At 43.0% G+C, this 18,238-nt stretch overlaps 2 protein-coding genes across 5 annotated transcripts in view; both read left to right on the top strand.

Moving 5' to 3' along the window:
* Shc4 (SHC adaptor protein 4) overlaps positions 1-2,696 on the top strand; it is a 92,988-nt gene extending 90,292 nt beyond the window's left edge. Inside the window, exons 11-12 of the mRNA XM_028785005.1 lie at positions 685-938; positions 2,541-2,696. Of these exons, the coding sequence (XP_028640838.1) occupies positions 685-938; positions 2,541-2,696 (410 nt within the window). The remainder of the gene's footprint in view (positions 1-684; positions 939-2,540) is intronic.
* Positions 2,697-12,078: 9,382 nt separating this feature from the next.
* Positions 12,079-18,238, top strand: part of Cep152 (centrosomal protein 152) — a 53,123-nt gene continuing 46,963 nt past the window's right edge. For 3 of the 4 annotated variants that reach the window (XM_028785001.1, XM_028785000.1, XM_028784998.1), the window contains exons 1-6: positions 12,079-12,178; positions 12,395-12,467; positions 12,577-12,801; positions 13,910-14,075; positions 16,571-16,714; positions 17,750-17,889. In XM_028785001.1, coding sequence (XP_028640834.1) covers positions 12,108-12,178; positions 12,395-12,467; positions 12,577-12,801; positions 13,910-14,075; positions 16,571-16,714; positions 17,750-17,889 — 819 coding nt within the window. In that variant the 5' untranslated portion in view covers positions 12,079-12,107. The remainder of the gene's footprint in view (positions 12,179-12,394; positions 12,468-12,576; positions 12,802-13,909; positions 14,076-16,570; positions 16,715-17,749; positions 17,890-18,238) is intronic. The other variant, XM_028784999.1, reaches the window with a different exon arrangement.

The raw sequence follows: 18,238 nt of genomic DNA, 5'->3' as shown, positions 1-18,238 counted from the left end.
TTCCTTCCTTCCTTCCTTCCTTCCTTCTTTCCTTCTTTCCTTCTTTCTTCCTTTTGTTTGTTCTTCTGCTTTGAGGAAACATCTCATTGAGTTGTATAGGATTTCCTCAAATTTGTTATGTAGCCCAGGCTAGACTTAACACTCTTAGCAATCCTCCTGCTTCAGCCTCCTAAGTGCCGGGTTACAGTGTAGTATGTCTAGGAGATGCCACACATCTCCTGGCAGCATTGCTACCTCCTATGGACCTTTGTGGGCAACTAGACAATTTGGAAAATGGGAATTTTTTTTACATCCATTGCCAGGGCCTTGGAGTTTGTTGATTAAAAAGTCCAAGCCTGGGAGTCAGATGGTGCTTGTTTCAAATCTCAGCTCTGCGACATTAGCAGTGTGGCTTTAAATAAGTAGTTTAGCCTTTCTTGAAATTTAATTTGGGGATCTGTTTAATTTTGAAAATAAAATAGCATGAATTATCTGAAGTCATCAACAAGTGCCTGTTATAATAAGTTGCCCAGTAACCTTTCCTAGTGACAGAAGATGATGTTCAAATTCACCTCTCAGGGTTAGAGCCTGCCAGGACATTAGGTCCCCAGACTTGTTTAAATGGCGCCTTGAACACAGAAGGAAAGAATGGGCAGACTGATGAGGTGATAACTCTGTGAAATCTCCTTTGTGTTTTAACTCCAGAGGCACCAGAAACTGTGCAGCCAGGAGCCACAGCCAAGCCTGGGAGCTCACACGCTTTGCCACACATTAGGCAACAACTGTGGAATGAGGAGTGCTTCCATGGCAAGCTGAGCAGGGGGGCAGCGGAGAAACTTTTGGTGAAGGATGGGGACTTTCTGGTTCGAGAGAGTGTAACATCTCCAGGCCAGTTTGTATTGAGTGGACTGCAAGGCGGCCAGGCCAGGCATCTCCTCCTGGTGGATCCTGAGGGCAAGGTACGGCTGAGCTCTCACTGCGCCCACACTGTGCATCCACAGGCAGAGTTCGAGAGGTCAAGGCTAAGTGTCAACATCTTCTTGAACTATACGGCCAATACTAGTGGTACGGTTAGCACTGGACGCCGCCTTGGAGCACCCTGTGGAAGGCAGCCCTTTCTGTCCTTCTCAGTTCAGTTCAGCAGGACAAACCTGTAGCCATAGTGGACTCCTGCAAGTGAATAAGACCGCAGCCAAGTTACAGCAAAGCAGAGTTAAATGATGTAAAGGAGAGAACGTGGGTGATGGTGTGTGATACTAAGAATTGCAGCTTTGCTAAGGGTGAAGAAAACTGACCAACTTCTTATTTTTTCCAAAGAAGCTACTAAATAGAGTTTTCTGTGCATTCTCTTCAGTTTCAACTTAGAATACTTTAAAACTTCTGGTATAATGACATCTGGTGCATTTGTCCAAACTGGCTGGCTTTGGTCTTCATACTCGAAAGGTTATCCTGACAGCTATCTGCAAGATTGATCAGCGGGCACAGTGGAGGGTGTAGGGCAGGCAGAGCCAATAACTGTGTGCCTCAGGGTGGGAATTGGGAAGTCCTGGACCAGAATGTTGACTGGAGAAACATGGAGGGAGAGGAGACAGCTGGAACTAATAGCACAGCAGGATTGGTCAGTCACACTGACCAATTAGAGTTCAAAGGCCTTAGGGAAAACACTAAAGCACGTCTCCTGTTCCCAGTCTTGTGTGCTTACTAAACTAAGGACACTTTCTTCCATAGCTCTAGCATAATAATCAAAACCAAGAAATTCAACTATAGGTCCTATCATCTAATTTATAGTCCATATTCATATTCTGCCAGTTAGTCCAATATGGCCAATCCAGTATGCAGACAGAGCTCTGACTCCCCTGCAGGAAGGTGGCAGAATTATTAGGTAGGTGTATTGCTAGTTGTAGGCCTTTGCTCTCCTGGCAGGCTGCACTGTCTTCTCCACAGGAGCCCGTGGAGACAGTAAAGCATGTGGGGCAGATGCATGATAATGCCAGGAAGAAATGCTGCAAATCCACTTCTGTCAGCAAGCAGGCAGTAAATACCTGAAACAGCTATTTATGGATCAGCTATTATTAATGAAGCTTGCAGGAAGGCAACCTGAATGCCCCTCAGGAGGCTTTCCTGGAGGAGACAGGATTTGTGTTGAGGTTCTAAGGAGAGGTAGGACTTCTCTGAGGGGTCTGCTTTGGGAAGAGAGGGGGTAACATGGAAGTACTCCACTCTATGGAAGGTAATTGTAAGCCTGGGACTGTGCCTGAACACACAACAGCTAGATATTTACACAAGTGTCAGCATGACAGAATTCATCAAGAACAGCACTGTAGAGAGGCTGACTGTAGAACTGGGTTGAATGACAAGTGCTTGCCATTGTCTGAACTTGTAGGAATACAACTGCAAAGGCAAATGGGCAAGGTAGACTGGTATATTCAGGAAAACAGAATTGAAAAGCCCCTGTCTTCCACTCAGAAAAATAACTTCTTTAGGGGCACTCCCGTGCAACCGCTTTCGTCTTTCAGAACTGCTATTATTCAACCTAAATATGTGTGTGCTTCTGTTTCCAGGTGAGGACCAAGGACCGTGTGTTTGATAATGTTGGTCACCTTATCAAATACCATATGGATAACAGTTTGCCAATCATCTCTTCTGGAAGTGAAGTAAGCCTTAAACAACCAGTAAAAAAATATAATAACACAGGACTTTTGCACTCCAAGAAATGACAACTCCGGTCACCATGTCAGCACTATCAGAAGCATATCCTTTTGGGGTCAGGAACAGTGACCTTTCAATCCTTTTCTCCACATAAAGTAGAACACAAACTGTGAAACATGTCTTTCTTAGACCACCATGGACCAAGTCTTTTATAAAACAGAGAAGTAATAAAATATCTCCTGAATATGGAAATCAGAGAAGAATTTTGATCCATTTGAAAAGGCATATGCACAGAGGTCACTTTTTAAAGGTCACATTGCATTGATGAAAAGTTAAAAGCACAACTACAATTTCATATGCTAAAGACAACTTGAACTGCCCAGGCAGTGGTATGTGCCTTTACCTTGATAATCCGGGGGCTTTTCCTATGGGGGAGATTAGTTACAAGTGTCTTCATATTCTAAAGCTACAGAACCAGTTGCCAAAAAAGTTCTTCCTTGCTAAAACAACAAGAAGAAGCATTTTGACTAATAGGGTTAACTTTATTACATTTTGTTTAGTAGCACTTTTTGCTGCCATGCTAAATATGACACTGACATCAAATTCAGACTGTGTCTGCGCTTGTGAAATGAAAGCAAAAGCTGCTGTTGGTTTCCTAAATCTGTCTCATTTGCTGATTAAAAGGTTGGGGCCCAAAATTCACTGGCTGGTGTTCCTCTGTCTTTCCTATCTGCACTGTTCGTATGCAGCATGGGACAGACGCACTCAGAAAGCCAAATCTCTTGGTTATTTTTGATTTGGAGTATATGGATATAAAAGACAGCAAAAAAGGCCAGTGTTCTTCATGCTCAGCCCATACTGGTGCCATTTTTGAGAGTACAGAGGTGATTTAAAGTATACAAAATTTTCTTTTGATTGGCTGCCATTGTATCCTGGTGTCACCTTGGTATGTGTCCTGTCGCCCTCTCTATGTGTGATCAGACAAAATGCAGAAGGGCTTGGAAAGGTCTGCCACACAACTGACAATGGCTCAACCAGTGCTGAGATTAAGAATTCTCAGAGAAGCCCTAGCTCAGATTATTCACCACTGTGAGTCTTGGCAGGTCGCTAAACCTGTCTGGATTCTAGTTTTTTTGTCTATAAGATGAGGGAGCTTGAAGTGCACTGAGAGGTCCGTTGCTATCCTAACATGATAGGTTTTTTTTCTTTGTTAGAAGTTAACACTGATAATCAGACTGTGTAGTTGGGGGTAAGCATTTAGGACTTTCCCTCTATCCTGTGTCTATACTCTACAGATAAAGGGTTTAGCCAAATTACACTCACATAGTCTGACCCCCAGTGTTTCAGCGTAAAGCAGGTAATGTTGGTACAGTAGATCTGGTTGTTTTTAGTAATAGCAGAAATGCTTCAGTCAGTCCTTGCTTGTGCATATAAAGATACGGTCATTACGAGAGAGAGAGAGAGAGAGAGAGAGAGAGAGAGAGAGAGAGAGAGAGAGAGAGAGAGAGAGAGAGAGAGATCCTGAGCTTTCTGGATGGTTATCTCAACACCACTTCATTTTGGCTAAGTGGAGACAACTTAACCTTTGTGATTATGATGTATTTGGTAAGTTTTAAGTATAGTATGGGATAGTTCTTTTGTGCAGAAATCATCGGAAATCAAGTACATTGAAGTCTGGCAGTTTTACGTAACAGCTCTCCATTTTATTTCTGTCACCACTGACTTTATAGGTAGATTTGTTTCCTTTTCACAGCTAGAAAATAATGTATATTTCATTGATTTTCCTCCATATAGCTTAGGTCTTAACCATTTGTCTTCGTAAAAGGGATCAGCATAGTGATAGGAAGGAACTTGTAGGCAACCTGCAGCAGAGACAGGGCGGGTCTGTTGCCTCCTTCCAGCTGAGGAACACAGACTTGGTGGTCAGTGGGAGTTCCAGAAGCAGGGGCACTGATGGAGTGAGCACACACACGGGCAGTCAATGCTGGACCGATGCTGTTGTAGCCAGGGGAGCAGAGGCTGCTTTCCAGATGCCATAGACACTGTTCGCCAACCCTAAGAGATGTAAGAAATGTCTGCATGCGGTTTTCATCTCATATCCTCAACCTCTATTTTAAAATGGTGGTTCATTTGCCTATAAATATCTGTAAATGAGTTTTCTTTAAAAAAGAATAAATGATTACTGCTTTATGACAACTGACAATGTGTGGTGTTTGGGACTTGGAAAGTTTATCTGGTGTGTGGTGGATCAGTGTCTCCGCAGGAAACAGATGGCTCACTCGAACTGGGTAATTTGAGGAGAGATTAATAAAGGGGATTTACGTTACACGCAAAGTATAGAGAAACCACAAGCAGAGCACAGTGGTCTAGGGCCCAGGGAAAGGGAGAGGATGACAACAGTCCTGGAGAAGGACTGCGTGTCTGTCTACATGGAGGAACTGTGGATAGGACTGAGGTCACAACTGACCCGTGATGCAAAAGAGATTAGCTAAGGTCATTAACAACCTGCTTTGTTCTATTTCCATCTCTGATCTGCTGGGATTCTTCGCTGATTGAGATAATTTGAAGGCAGAATTGGGGGTGGGAGTGGAGGGGAGCTTGTTGGTGTTGTCTTGTAGGTCAGCTTCCTAGGGCACAGTGCAGTGATACCAGAGAAAGCAGGGTCTCCTGCTGGGGTCTTTAGTGTCCTTAGTAAAATAATTTAAGAATGGACTCAAACAGAAGCTTGAGGACAATTGGACTTAGAGTTCAAAGCAAAGCCTCAGGGTAGGAAAGCTGTCAATCTTGGCTGTCCAGGGAAGGAGAGAAAGCCATGCTCTATGAGTTTAGCTGGCTCACAGGCCAGCTACATGGTGGACCAGCAGCAGTTCGGGGGAGGAGGAGCTTTAGAGAAAGAGTGAAAAAGCTTAAAGTCCTAGAGAAAACATACTTGGGTTCTGGCCAGCATCCAAAAGCAACAGCTGAGAAGAAAGAGGAAAAGTTAACACCTGCTCAACTCAAGACTCACAAAGGCAAGTGGAGCCTGCAGAACTTCCTGGCACATCTAGATTGAGTACACTAGGGGCAGAAATCCTGGAAGGAAAGGTACATTATCTCAACAAAGAGCAAATTATTCCCCTATGTCCTTTACCGTTCTCATGCAGTATTGCTTCGTTGTAGACCTTAGCATGGGGCACTGACGTAGTTTGGTAATGAAGCAGGCCCAAGGCTCATTCTCTAGCAGATAACTTGGCTTACCTTCAACAAATGCCATCTACCCGAAGGCCTTTCATTAGTCTTTTCTGGGCCCAACATCTTTATTTGCCCATTCTTTCATTTATTCACTAACAAATTAACACAGTTGTTTTGAGTGCCTAGCATGGGTCATGAAATATGACAACAAATGCTCAGGTAAATACCCCAAGATGTCCCTATTGGTCTATGAGTGAAACAGACACACAGTAAAGGATTGTAACAGAAAAGAAATCCATCTTCTCTTGGGATAGGTATGCACCCTGTATACAGTGGTAGGGAGATCCAGTTCTAGGGAATGAGGTGGTGTGTGTCCCAATATCCAATTCTGCTGAGTGACGTGCTGAGTGTCCCAAGGGCTGAATGGGTGAGAGAGAGGTGGGGCGATAGACACGCCCACGTGCTGAAAAGCAGCACGGGGAGTGGGGGTGGGGTGGGGCTACAGGAGCCATCCAGGAAATTGGTAGTGCAGCCTTGTGACTGCGTTCTGTTTCTCTGTCTCAAGGTCTCATTCTGTACCAGACCCCAGCTGAGAGTCAATGTCAGCATTACAAGGATGGGGTGCAGGTGGCAGAACAAACTTAGCCAGATTTGGAAGAGCGTTGGACAAATATTTTACTCCACATGGTACACATGGGAAAGATTTTAAAAGATGTGGGAATCTAAGCCACTAAGTTCTTGGCATTCACTAGAACCCTTCTTACCAAAGATGCCAGAGACAGTAATTGTTACAAAACTCAGGTCTGTAACATGCCCGGTCCAGCCACCCTCAATAAGCCAATCAAGAGACACACATTAAAAGTGGAAAGCAAAAATGAGATTTATCCAATGTGTTTGCGATCTCCAAGCTTGAGATATAATGGGATTTAATGACAGGCTAACATCCAAGAACATCCGCAGAAATTCGAGTTTTAGGGAAGAGGCAACAGGGAGCATGTTTGGTTTTATCAGTAAAGAAACACAAATCTTAACCAGTCAAGTCTGAAGATGATGCCAAATTTAACAATCACCAAGGATGGCAGTGGCACTTCAGAGAGCAGAAAGAGCCAATGGAAGAAATTTACAAGTGTAAGGGGAAAAGGTAATGTCCTCGCTAATCTCTGGGAGGGCAAACACTCGCCGTATCTAGGCAACCGTAGTCCTCTAGGAGGCTTTTGTGATTGGCTGACGACTTTCCCAATGGAGGCTCCGGGAAGCTTCCCGCCGCCACTGGCGCCCTCTTCGAACAGCCGCGCTCTCTCAACTGCGGGCGACTTCTCAACCGACCTTGTGGGAGGCGGGTTTTCCGCCCCGTAGTCCCGCCCAGCCGGCAGGCCCATAGAGCCGCGGCGGCGATTGGAGGAGGCGGCTGCTCGTCTAGTGGCGGTTCGCGGGCTAGGGTGTACCGGGAAGGTGCTCGCGGGCAGGGAAGTCAGGACAGCCAGCGGGTTGCTGGGGGTGACTGCAGTTTCACGGCCGGGCGGGCGGCTGCGGGATCGGGACCCACCTTCGAGTCTCCTGCACCGGGGCTGTGTACTCTGGCTCCCTGCTCTGTCTTCGGCCCGGACGTCCCACCGGCAGACCTGTGCACGCCTGTGGTTCCTGAACGCCGGGCCCAGCTCTTTGGTAAGGGCGCTGCGTGGGTACACCCAGTCGAGGGGGCTACCTGTGTTTTGGAGGTTACTGTCCTCTGCTCACCTTGGTTTGTCCATGCTGCTATCGGTACTACCGACCTCAAGAGATTGTCATTGCCCCCACCCTCCGTACTCTTTGTAATCGGAATAGGACCTGGAAAGTGTCTAAAACAGCCTGTGGCATTCTGGCTATTACCATTCTGTAAGAGAAGTTAGCGTGCAAGCTAGTGGGTGCAGTTTTCTAACTTCCAGGGCACTTACATTTAATCCATCTTATAGTCATGAATTTAAGTGTGATTTAAGCTGAATCTCACTTCGTAGCTTCACAATTCGTGATTGTTTTCATGTAAATAAAGGCTGAAGTTTGAAGCCACAAGCAAAGGATAATAAGCCATGCGCTCTGGATGCGCACAGAATGGGCTTTGGATGCAGCAGGCTTCAAGAGGAGGGCGGACTCCTTATCCGGGAGTTGTAAGGTTTTCCACACCTACGCGGTTTTTACCGGTTCATTTCTAAAGAATCGGAAGCAGTTAAGATTGCACAGCTGCCAGAGAGCAGGTTTTGAATAAGGATCTTCAGTTCTTAATTGCTTACGGCCATATTACATCCTTTGGGATGTGAATAAACAAAACAAATAATTTGGAATGTAAACAAATTAAAAAAAAAGAGAGAGATTCGTCTAAAGATCCTATCTACTGCGGTGGGAGAGGTGTTTCAGTGGTTAAGAGCTTGTCACTGCTCCTGCAAGAGGATGTGAGTTCAGTTTTTGCACCCAAATTGCATAGGTCAACTACCTGTGACTCTAGCTCCAGGGTATCCTAAGGCCTGTGACCCAATGGATTTATTCACTCATTTTTGATGATGATGATAAATATTTTTGGAAAGGGAAATGTACACTAAAGTTTACTTACAAAAGCAAGATTCTGGAGCTATTTATTCCTTTTTGTGAGGAGGTGGAGGGGGATGACCAGAAAGCTACCAGGGACAATACTGACAAGTATTGTCAGACAGTCAGAGGTCTGTCTGAGCTGAGTGTAAGAGAAGACAGATGTGCTTTTTATATTCATGTAATGGGGTTAGGAAAAGTTTCCTGGCTAGAATAAAAATATTAACCAGGTAGCTGTATTTTGAAATTTTATCTATGTAGATACCTTGGTTTATTTTTTAAAGTGGTCAGCTCTCTGGTCAAACATAGGAGGAGGTCATTGTTCCTATAATGCATACTTTTGCCATATTAACCAAGATACAGTTTTACGATGGCAAGTGTTCATAGCTATTGATTGTTTTCATGATGATTTATCAGCTCATATTTCACCAGCAATTTATTAAACCACAAAAAGCATAGTGTTGAATGTTACTATTTTCAATGTAGTAGTTGAAGTATTGCTATTTACATTACACTTGCTGAGTTCTTCATGGACTTAACCTTGTTGTGTGTGTCTGTGTGTTTGCACATGGATATTTGAATGTATGAATACAGGCATACAGGGGTCATACCATATTGTAGAGGTCGGAGGGCAACTTCTGGTGTCAGTCCTCGGTTTCCACCTTGTTTGAGACAGTTATCTGTTGCTGTTCCAGTGTTTAGAGCGTGCTAGCTGGCCCATGATGTCCAAACAGCCTCTCTCCTCCTGTAGAAGCTTTCCTTAGGCCTAGGCTCTTTGTCTGGCCTTGTGTGGATTCTCAGGATTCAAACTCAGGTCTTCAAACTTGCATGGCCGCTTGTACTGAGCCATCTCCTGAGTCTGAGGAGCTTGGCCTCTAATAATGTTCATTGAACATTTATGTTTCTTTCTAAAATGGATTTTTATGCTATTTTCTTAAGTTGTCATTTTCTTGGAAAAAATGTTTACTGATACTATTTATTAAGTGATTTGTAAGTAGTTTTACAATTTTGTAGTTTTATCTCTTGACTTTTTAAACATGTTCCGTGATATATACTATTTGATTTATGGCTGATGTCTTTTGCTTGAAACAGTTTAAAAAATGTATTTCTACTTTGTATGCATGGGTCTTTTGGCTGCAAGTTTATCTGTGCACCATTTGCATGCCTGGTGCCTGTGGAGGACAGAAATGGGCCTCCTGTCTCCTGGAACTGAAGTTATAGACGGTTGTGAGCTGCCATCATACTGGGAATTGAATCTTGGTCTCCTGCAGAAGAGACAAGTGCTCTTGACCACTGAGCCAACCCTCCAGTCCCTGGAAGGATCTTTGTGTCTTCTGGAGGATGGATGCCTTTGGTTCAACTTTGTCCCATATCTTTAGGCTGATAGGTTAGAGTGTATCCCTGTTTCCATCATCTGGGACTCTGTAGGTGTGATGTCCACTTGGAGCTATGAACTAAACCCTGAGATTTGAAAATAGTATTTTCTCCACACCTCACAGCAGTCGTAGACTGTCATATCTGTTATATCTGTCCTTACCTCATGATCTATGAACAAGAGTTCCAGCAGGCACCGAAGAGAGGCAAAGCTTCCAGTCTCCAGTGGGTGTGCATGTGTTTCATGCCATGTCTGGTTAAGAGCACTCATCTTCTATTCACATTTTAACTGCTATAAAACAGTCAGTATTTTAATAGCAGTGTTGTTTCATAATTGAATTGGTTTCTTTTTCTTGCTGTACAAATGGGACTACAACCATGCAGGTAGAGGTGTCTTAGATCTGCGAAAGTGTGTATGGGTGTGTGTGTGTGCGTGTGTGTGTGTGTGTGTGTACACAGGGCTAATGGTTACAAAGTTTGTGATGTAGTTCTCAACTGTTAACAAAAGGGAATTATATACTTTATGGTAAAATACATTTATGTTGCTGGGGTCCTTATACTTCTTATGTGACTCAGCTTAATGACACTTTACAGCCTAGAAGTCATAGTGAATGAGTTGTGGCTCAGACCACACACAAAAGTACATTTCCCAGGTGTGAGGAGCTGGATTGAAGAACAGTGTTAGCCAGGCTACATACTCCTCCTCCTCCTCTTCCTCCTCCTCTTCCTTTTCCTCCTCTTCTTCCTCCTCCTTTTCCTCTCCTTCTTCCCCCTCCCCTCCCCCTCTTCCTCTTCCTTTTCTTCATCCTCTTCTTCCTCCTTTTTCTTCTTTTTTTCACAATCATTTGATATTTTGGACTTTAGGAACATAGGCAGAGTATCAGCATCCCTGTGTATAATTTAAATGATCAGAAGCCTGTCCAGTGTTAGTCGTTGTGACCCTGGGAGTGTTTAGACTCAGAGTCTTATGGTGGCGTGATCCATAGCCTTCTCTTCTGCCCTGTAGTATTTTGCCAGCCCCTGACTGGTGAAGAGGGATTCATGGAACCCTAAGCTTTTTGATGTATGAACAGTTTCTGGGTGACAGTCATTAGCTCAGGATTGAGGAGTTCCCTTTTGGGAAGCATGAGATTTGTATTTTTGGACTTCAGAGCGTTGAACAGACTCTATAGGACCCTCACTGTGACCTATGCATAAGCTTGAGGATTCACTTGAGCTATTCCTTAAGGTTTTTATGTCTTTCAAGTTAGTTAGTGTTTTAAATTTTTGTTTGCAGACAGCTTACTGTTTGTAAATACCTTTCAGCCACTTGGGGACCCTGGTTACTGTTTTGTTGACTGTTTGCATTTTTTCTTTGCTATGAATTGCTGTCATATGGCTGCTTTTTCATGAGTCCCAATTTTCCCCAGGAGGACCATGTCATTGGAGTTTGGCAGTGTAGCACTGCAGACACAAAATGAAGATGAAGAATTTGACAAAGAAGACTATGAAAGGGAGAAAGAGGCAAGTTTCTTGGAAAAAAATCTCCCAAGCTCATTGTTCAACAGCTGATCATAATTATATCATCTTGTGTCATTTTGGGGTTTATAATTCATTAAACTTCAACAAACAAAACTTATAACCTGGTTGATACTGGACTTTTAAGTAGTTGGGAATTGGGGCTGGAAGGATGGATATGTGGGTTCTGGGGATCCATCTTCCCAGTTCCCAGCATTTCTGTTATCCTACAGTTCATATCGATGTTGAAATTAGCCTTGTTTGGTTAGTTTCACTATATGCCTTTGCATCTGCTAAGAGCAGAGTGTCACATATCGTTTCATTCTGGGGCTTAGATGATTGCCTCTAATCATTCACTCCCTAGAGGCTCTTGGGTGTTTTAACCGGAGCTTGAGGGCTCCCTGGACATATGCTGCTGCTGCTGTTCCCACCACCTGGGCAGAGTGCATCGGCAACTCAGATGTCCTGTGGGATGTCGATTGTCACTCCCCCAAGGTCTGATTACTGGTGAGAGGCAGGTCTGCTCCATGGGACCCGACAGCATGGATGAGTACCATGATTTACAGTTGGCCATGCGTTCATAAAGAAGCTTTGCAGTTGTGATGTGTGCGCATACAAACCGGACACCCTGTAGAAAAAGTAAAGGCTGCTGTTAATCAGTAATCTTGGTGTCATGCTTTCCCCTTTCCTCAAATGAAATTATGGACACGATGCATGTGCAGTTTAAGAATCTCACTAAGAGGTGTAAGACATCTCTGTGTGTCCATTCACTCATTGGCTTCAGGGCAGCTTGGGTGGTGTCTTGTGTTTCAGTCAGGGATATTGATGTGACTCTCCTTACTCAGTTGCAGCAGCTACTCACAGACCTCCCTCACGACATGCTGGATGATGAGCTCTCCTCTCCTGAGCGCCACGATTCTGACTGCAGTGTGGATGGCATAGTGGGAGAGTAAGGACCTGGAGCCACTTCCTCTTGTATCTTGTACTCTGTAAACCTTCCCTTGAGTCCCTTGCTGATAATCACGTAAACTTAAACTTCACGGTGATTTCTATACCTTTCGGGTTAAGGTCGAGGGAAAAACAAATACTAGAATCTTGGGTTTCTTTGTGTTATTTCTGGCCAAATATGATAGAGTATAGATCTAAAGTATTGATTTTTCTCAAGCCTGCATCCTTCTGAGCATCTGGAAAGGAAGTGGATTGAGCGGGACATACTGCCCAAGTCTCACAGTGTGAATGTAAGTGTCTGTTGTGAACACGGTGCTGATGTGGTTGGATAGATCTTAGGGCTTTGTTTTACTCTAGCTGACTGATGGAACTGTGTTGGACTTATATTTTGGAGAACAGTGTGCCAATGGCTGGGAAGAAAATCGAAGTGAAACTGAAGACCAGCATCTTGTGTACCATCCCGGAGAAGGCGGGGATGAAGGCGGAAGTGGCTATAGCCCTCCAGGTAAACGGGAGCAGGCAGATTTGTATCGCCTTCCTGAAGACTTTAGGCCATACACCGGTGGTCAGAAGCAGGCAGCCAGCGTGCTTACATTTTCAGATCCTCAGAGGGACAATTTTCAGGTATTGTAAGAGTTTGACTTTGAAGAATTTGTATGTGTACGTGTATGTGCATGTTGTTTGTGTGTTTAAGGAAGTAAATGAATGCAGTGCAAAAATGATTTACTAACCGTTTTTTATTAAATCTACTCACTCAGGTTCAGGCTAAATTGGCTAGGCTGTTTTGTGTTTATAATTTAATGCAATTGCGATGCCAAAACAAGTGTTTCAAATGAAAGCTTTTTGAAGTAATTATGTAAACACTGAAGGTTAGGTCTGTCAGGGAGTAGCTCCTCACTGACTATTGCTCTGGCTCCTGTGGACCTGCTTCCCCGAGAACCATACAGCTTCTTGTAGCCGCAAGTTCATGTAGATCACAGTTCTTTCACTTCCATGTTCACCAGTTTAATAATGATCCCGTTCCTGCACTGTACGGTGTCAGAGCTGTGGGCGGGGTGACTGTTCTGGGAACGCACTGTGCACTGACTGGGGAGTTCCAAAAAGGCATCAGGAGACAGTATGTCTTAGAATTTCTCAATGACAAGCAGTGCCTTATTTTCCCAACAGCTATTCTGTATCTCTCAATGGCATTATTATTATTATTATCATTATTTATTGGTCCATTAAAAGATAGTTATTTTCTCTTTTTCTTTGGAGAATGTTATTCACTGAAAAACAATAGAATTTATTATGCATATGATAGTATCAGATGTTCTCAATTATTGAACACGTGCCTGTTTTATGTTCCCAAGGTGGTAACATTATCCTGATCATTTGTGATATGATACTTATATACAATCTCATTGCAATTCCTAAGTTTTATTTTTGAAATTGACTCCACTGTGTGCTCTAAAGGATTGTGAAACAATTTATAGTGTTCAATATAGTGTATACTATTTTTGAGCAAAAAATTTTTGAAGTCGGTCATAAGCAGGGATGTAGGCCAGTAGGTAGAATGCTTGCCTGGTACCCATGTGGCTCTGGGAGCAATCCCCAGTGTCACGGAACCAGGAGTGGTGGTGCACATGTGTAACCCCAACACTTGGAAGGTAGAGAGAAGTGTCTAGTAAGATTATTTTTGGAAGAAAAGACCAAATCTTAATTGTTAATTTTATTTGTCGTCCTTTAATAGCAATTTGGTTTGTCTCAAGGACCCAACTGTCAAGCTTTGGAGCCATATAAAGCTATCTATAAACCTTACCACTCTTCTGTGCAGAAGAATAGTTCACCAGCTCAGGAGCTAGCAGGAAGTGACATGTTTGAAGGCTTGCAGCAACAATTTTTAGGAGCTAATGAAAGTAGGTGTTCTGTTTATATTTATTCATTTGGCCATTCCTGCTGTTTTGTTTTGAGCTCATGCCTTGCTGTGTTGTCCAGGGTGGCCTCACACTCATGGCAATCCTCCTGCTCCAACCTCCCAATTATGAGGATTAGAGGCATGTGTTGCTACACCCAGCTATATTATTTTTTGTTGTTGTTGTTGTTAAGATACTTGGAATTTTGAACATTTAATAAATATTTGTGTACACTTTTAAGAATTAATATTTTTAAAGTAACTTCCAAAAAGCCCCTGTTTCCTATTTTAAAGGTATATACCAAAGTATTTATGAGCAAACTAATAAGCTTTTAGATGTTTATTTCAAAATACTATATTGAGCTCTAAAGTAGTGGTTCACTTATAGTCCTAGCTCTTAGGAGGACAGGTAGGAGGCTCTGACACCAGTTAAGGCCAGCCTGAGTACACAGTGGGAGCACTCAAGATCAGCCTGAGTACACAGTGAGAGTACAGTGACTATCCTTAGTGTTTTTGTAGACAGAAGCTTTTATCCTCATGCTCCTGGTGAATTAAGTTAACTTTGAATTATTGTAAGTGTCGAAGCACCAGTGTGACTCTAGAGTGATTGGATAAGCTGTCCTAAATACTGTAGGATACCTGGGCTAGACCAGAGAGAACACTGGACTACTTTGTCTGGACACAGTGTTGCTGTAAGCTTGTTTGGGCCACAGACTGGCTGGAGGAGTACCAGAGCTCCTGTGCCTTGAAGCATCAACATGAACTGGAAGAGGCTTCTCTGCATTTGAGGCAGTGAGGAGATAGAACAAGCATGGAGGAATAGGTGGAGTGCAGTGACGGTCCTCACACAGTCACTCTCCATCTGCTCCTTCAGGTCCCTGGAGTCACATGCTTTGTGTCTTTCATTACTGTTCCTAAAAACCTGCATTTTACCAAGTTAATCTATTCCTAGGATGATTGATTATACATCTTTTTAAAGTTGACATTTAGAAGGTAATTGAATAACTGATGGTAGTGTCCAACTTTCCAGCAACAGCAGTTAAAGAATGAGTTCAGTCAAGGCCACACAGCCTCATGAAGAAAAACATGCATGTTTTCCCTCATACGGGAACCTAAGCATATATGTAATATATGGCATATGTGCAATGTAGGCATACATGTAAACAAATAAGTAAGCATGAAGAAAGAACAAGAAGGCTAATGCTAGGGAAAAGGAAAGACTGGCCATAGGTAATGAGTCTGAGCTCCGAAGGAAGACGTGAACTCAACACTGTCCCTAACTATCTTGAACTCTTTGTTTTTGATGGTGGATAAGTACATAAAATATATTTGCTAGTAAACTGTAAAATCCAATGTTCTACAGCTTCTGTTTTGAATTACTACTAACTGTTTAGAAGTTTATTGAAATGTAAAGACTTTGGGTCTGGTTAGTTTTAGTATATGACTTTTTCAGTATAATTTTTTTTCTTTTTAAATAATAAAGTTTATAGTTAAACAAGAGGAGTGAATTTGGGGCGATGAAGCTTTGAGACAGATTATGTCCCCTTCTGTAAGGCAGAGTGATGCTTTTAATGTTCAGAGTTTTTCCTTTTTCCCTTTTAAAGACCAGGTCTCGGTATAAAGCCTCGGTTTGGAACTTGCTATGTAGACCAGAATGGCCTTGAACTCACAGACACCTGCCTTCTACCTGAGTGCTGGGGTTAAAGGCATGCACCACTGTGCCTGGCCTTACATTTTGTTTTTTGTTTTTTTTAATTTGGAAAAGAGTACAAATTGCCTTGTTAATAAGTATTTAAAATTTTCTATATGTGTTTATTGATGTTAGCTTGCAGAAGCATTAGCCAAATGAATAGTGTCATTATGGAGTTGAGATGTTATTCCTCTAAAACCTGTCATTTGGCTTTCTCCTCTGATCTGAGTGGTCTCTACAATAACTTTGTTTCTGAAGAAGGTGTCAGAGTTCACTCCTCTCTTTATTGGTTGGTTAATATGGTTAATTAATACTCCATTTTGTGCCAATATAAACATAAAAGGATGTATTTACCTTCTGCTAAAGAGACCCTTTTGACAGGGATATCTGGCAGTGTCCCTTTCAGGTAGTGAGAGCAGGTTCCACACTTGTTTAGCCCCTCGTTTGGAGATGGTGCGTTGCTCTGTTGCAGCTGTGTGTTGGTTGTGCACATTTAGATAGAGAATCAGGGTTTAACCCGGAGACATTCTGCCTATCCTGGCGGTGACCCATAGTAAAGCGTGCAGTATGTCCTGCAGTAGTACCTTCATGTAAATGGAACCAAAACTTCACAAAGTTTTGGTTACTACAAGATGCTCTCTGATACATTCTGGATAATCTGTTTTCATATTAAAAGGATGCTAGTCTCAATCCATGGAATTGGTTTCATGATATTCTACCAAGTTGTTTAAAAAGCTTGAAATACTCTACCCTAGCTGATCACAGATCTTAGTTTGTCTTTATCTAATAACTTGTCTCTAATTCCAAAGCAGACTCTGCAGAAAATATACATATTATTCAACTCCAGGTTCTTAACAAAGCAAAGGAGAGACAGCTGGACAGCTTAGTTGAAAAGCTGAATGACAGCGAGCGCCAGATTCGGTATCTGAACCACCAGCTGCTGATGGTCCAAGGTGAGGTGACACGAGCTGAGCGGTTGCTGTCTAAAAGACTCACTTCATTCTGCTTTGGCTTCCTGTGCTTTTTGTTTCCAGTCCCTCATTTGATCCGGGTAGAGAACTCCCATGGGTCGGAGCAGATCCCAAGCCCATACTTCTGTGCCTGGTGTTTGGAGACATTTTTCTTTTCTCCTTTTCTTTCATTTCCCTCCTCTTCCCAGGTATTAGAATCAGTGAGGCAGTGGGCACTGTTACTGTGCTGACGGCTCTCCGCCCTAACAGCCGTGGACTTTGCATCATTACCTTGATCCCGTAGTCCACTCATAGGTGACATGTTCTGTTTGAAATGCAGCATTACTTAGGGACCCTGGTTGCCATTTCTGTGTAATCATGTGGAGGAAGGACATCAGGTCCTGGCTGCTTATTCTGTGCTGTAGCTTTAGTTGGCGTTGAGTGTCCGTTTGTAGAATAATTTTATGACTGGATTCCAGTTCATTTCAAATTGAATTGATGGTGAAGCAAAAGCTCTTTCTGTAATATTCAAAGATCTTTTGGGAGAGATGAATTGATCAAGTATTTGGGAAGGACCAAGTACTGAGAAATTTAAGAGTTCCTTTCAAGTATGTGAAGGGGTGATTAGTCTTAGGTACTTTGTTTTGGGAGTAAGGGCCTTACTGTGTGGCCCAGTGATCTTGCCTCAACCTCTGTGTACTGGGATCACTGGTGTGTACAGCTATGACCTGCTCTAGGACACCTTTTTGATTGACATGAGCTTGTATCTGTGGAACTTCAGTGAATAGATGCAGAAGTACTGGGGATCCTTTGCCATGAAGGGTTACAATAGGATTTAGAGGCTGGGGCTCTGATTCCTTAATTTGTTTTTGGCATCAAGTATTTTTTAAATAACTTCTCTGGTTTTTCTTTTTTTCTAAAGCAACTAAAACTCCTTTGTCTAGGTTGAATTTCATTCAATATAGATCTCATAGAGGTTGTGACAATTATGATCTCACAACAGGGACAGCATTTATGTCAATATCTCTCATGCTCCAGATGAGAAGGATGGCTTGGCCCTCAGCCTTCAGGAATCCCAGAAGCTCTTTCAGAATGGAAAGGAGAGGGAGATACAGCTTGAAGCACGGATAAAAGCACTGGAAACCCAGATAGAAGCATTCAGAGTCAATGAAGAGAAGGTAAGCTTCATCTTCATTCATCAAAACTTTAGTTTGGGGCTGGAGCCATGGCTCAGTGCTTAAGAGCACTGGCTGCTCTTCAGAGGACCAGGGTTCAGTTCTCAGCATCCACACAGAGGCTGGTAATAGTCTGTACAATCTCAGGATTGCTTGCCCTCTTCTGGTCTCTGTGGGCACTAGGCACATGTGGAGCATTGACATACATGTAGGCAAAACATTCACAGATTGAATAATTAAATAAAAAAATTAAATTTACTTTGTATAAGACCATATTGAAAAGAACTTTGTAACCTAGATGTCCTGCCCCTCATCTGGGTCAACTGTGGGTGCCAGGAAGAGATGGCAGCTC

The sequence above is a fragment of the Grammomys surdaster genome, unplaced genomic scaffold, assembly GCF_004785775.1.
Source record: "Grammomys surdaster isolate TR1022 unplaced genomic scaffold, NIH_TR_1.0 125049, whole genome shotgun sequence".
Taxonomy (NCBI): domain Eukaryota; kingdom Metazoa; phylum Chordata; class Mammalia; order Rodentia; family Muridae; genus Grammomys; species Grammomys surdaster.
The sequence above is the reverse complement of the archived record's forward strand: the minus strand, read 5'-3'. Positions and strand labels throughout refer to the sequence as shown.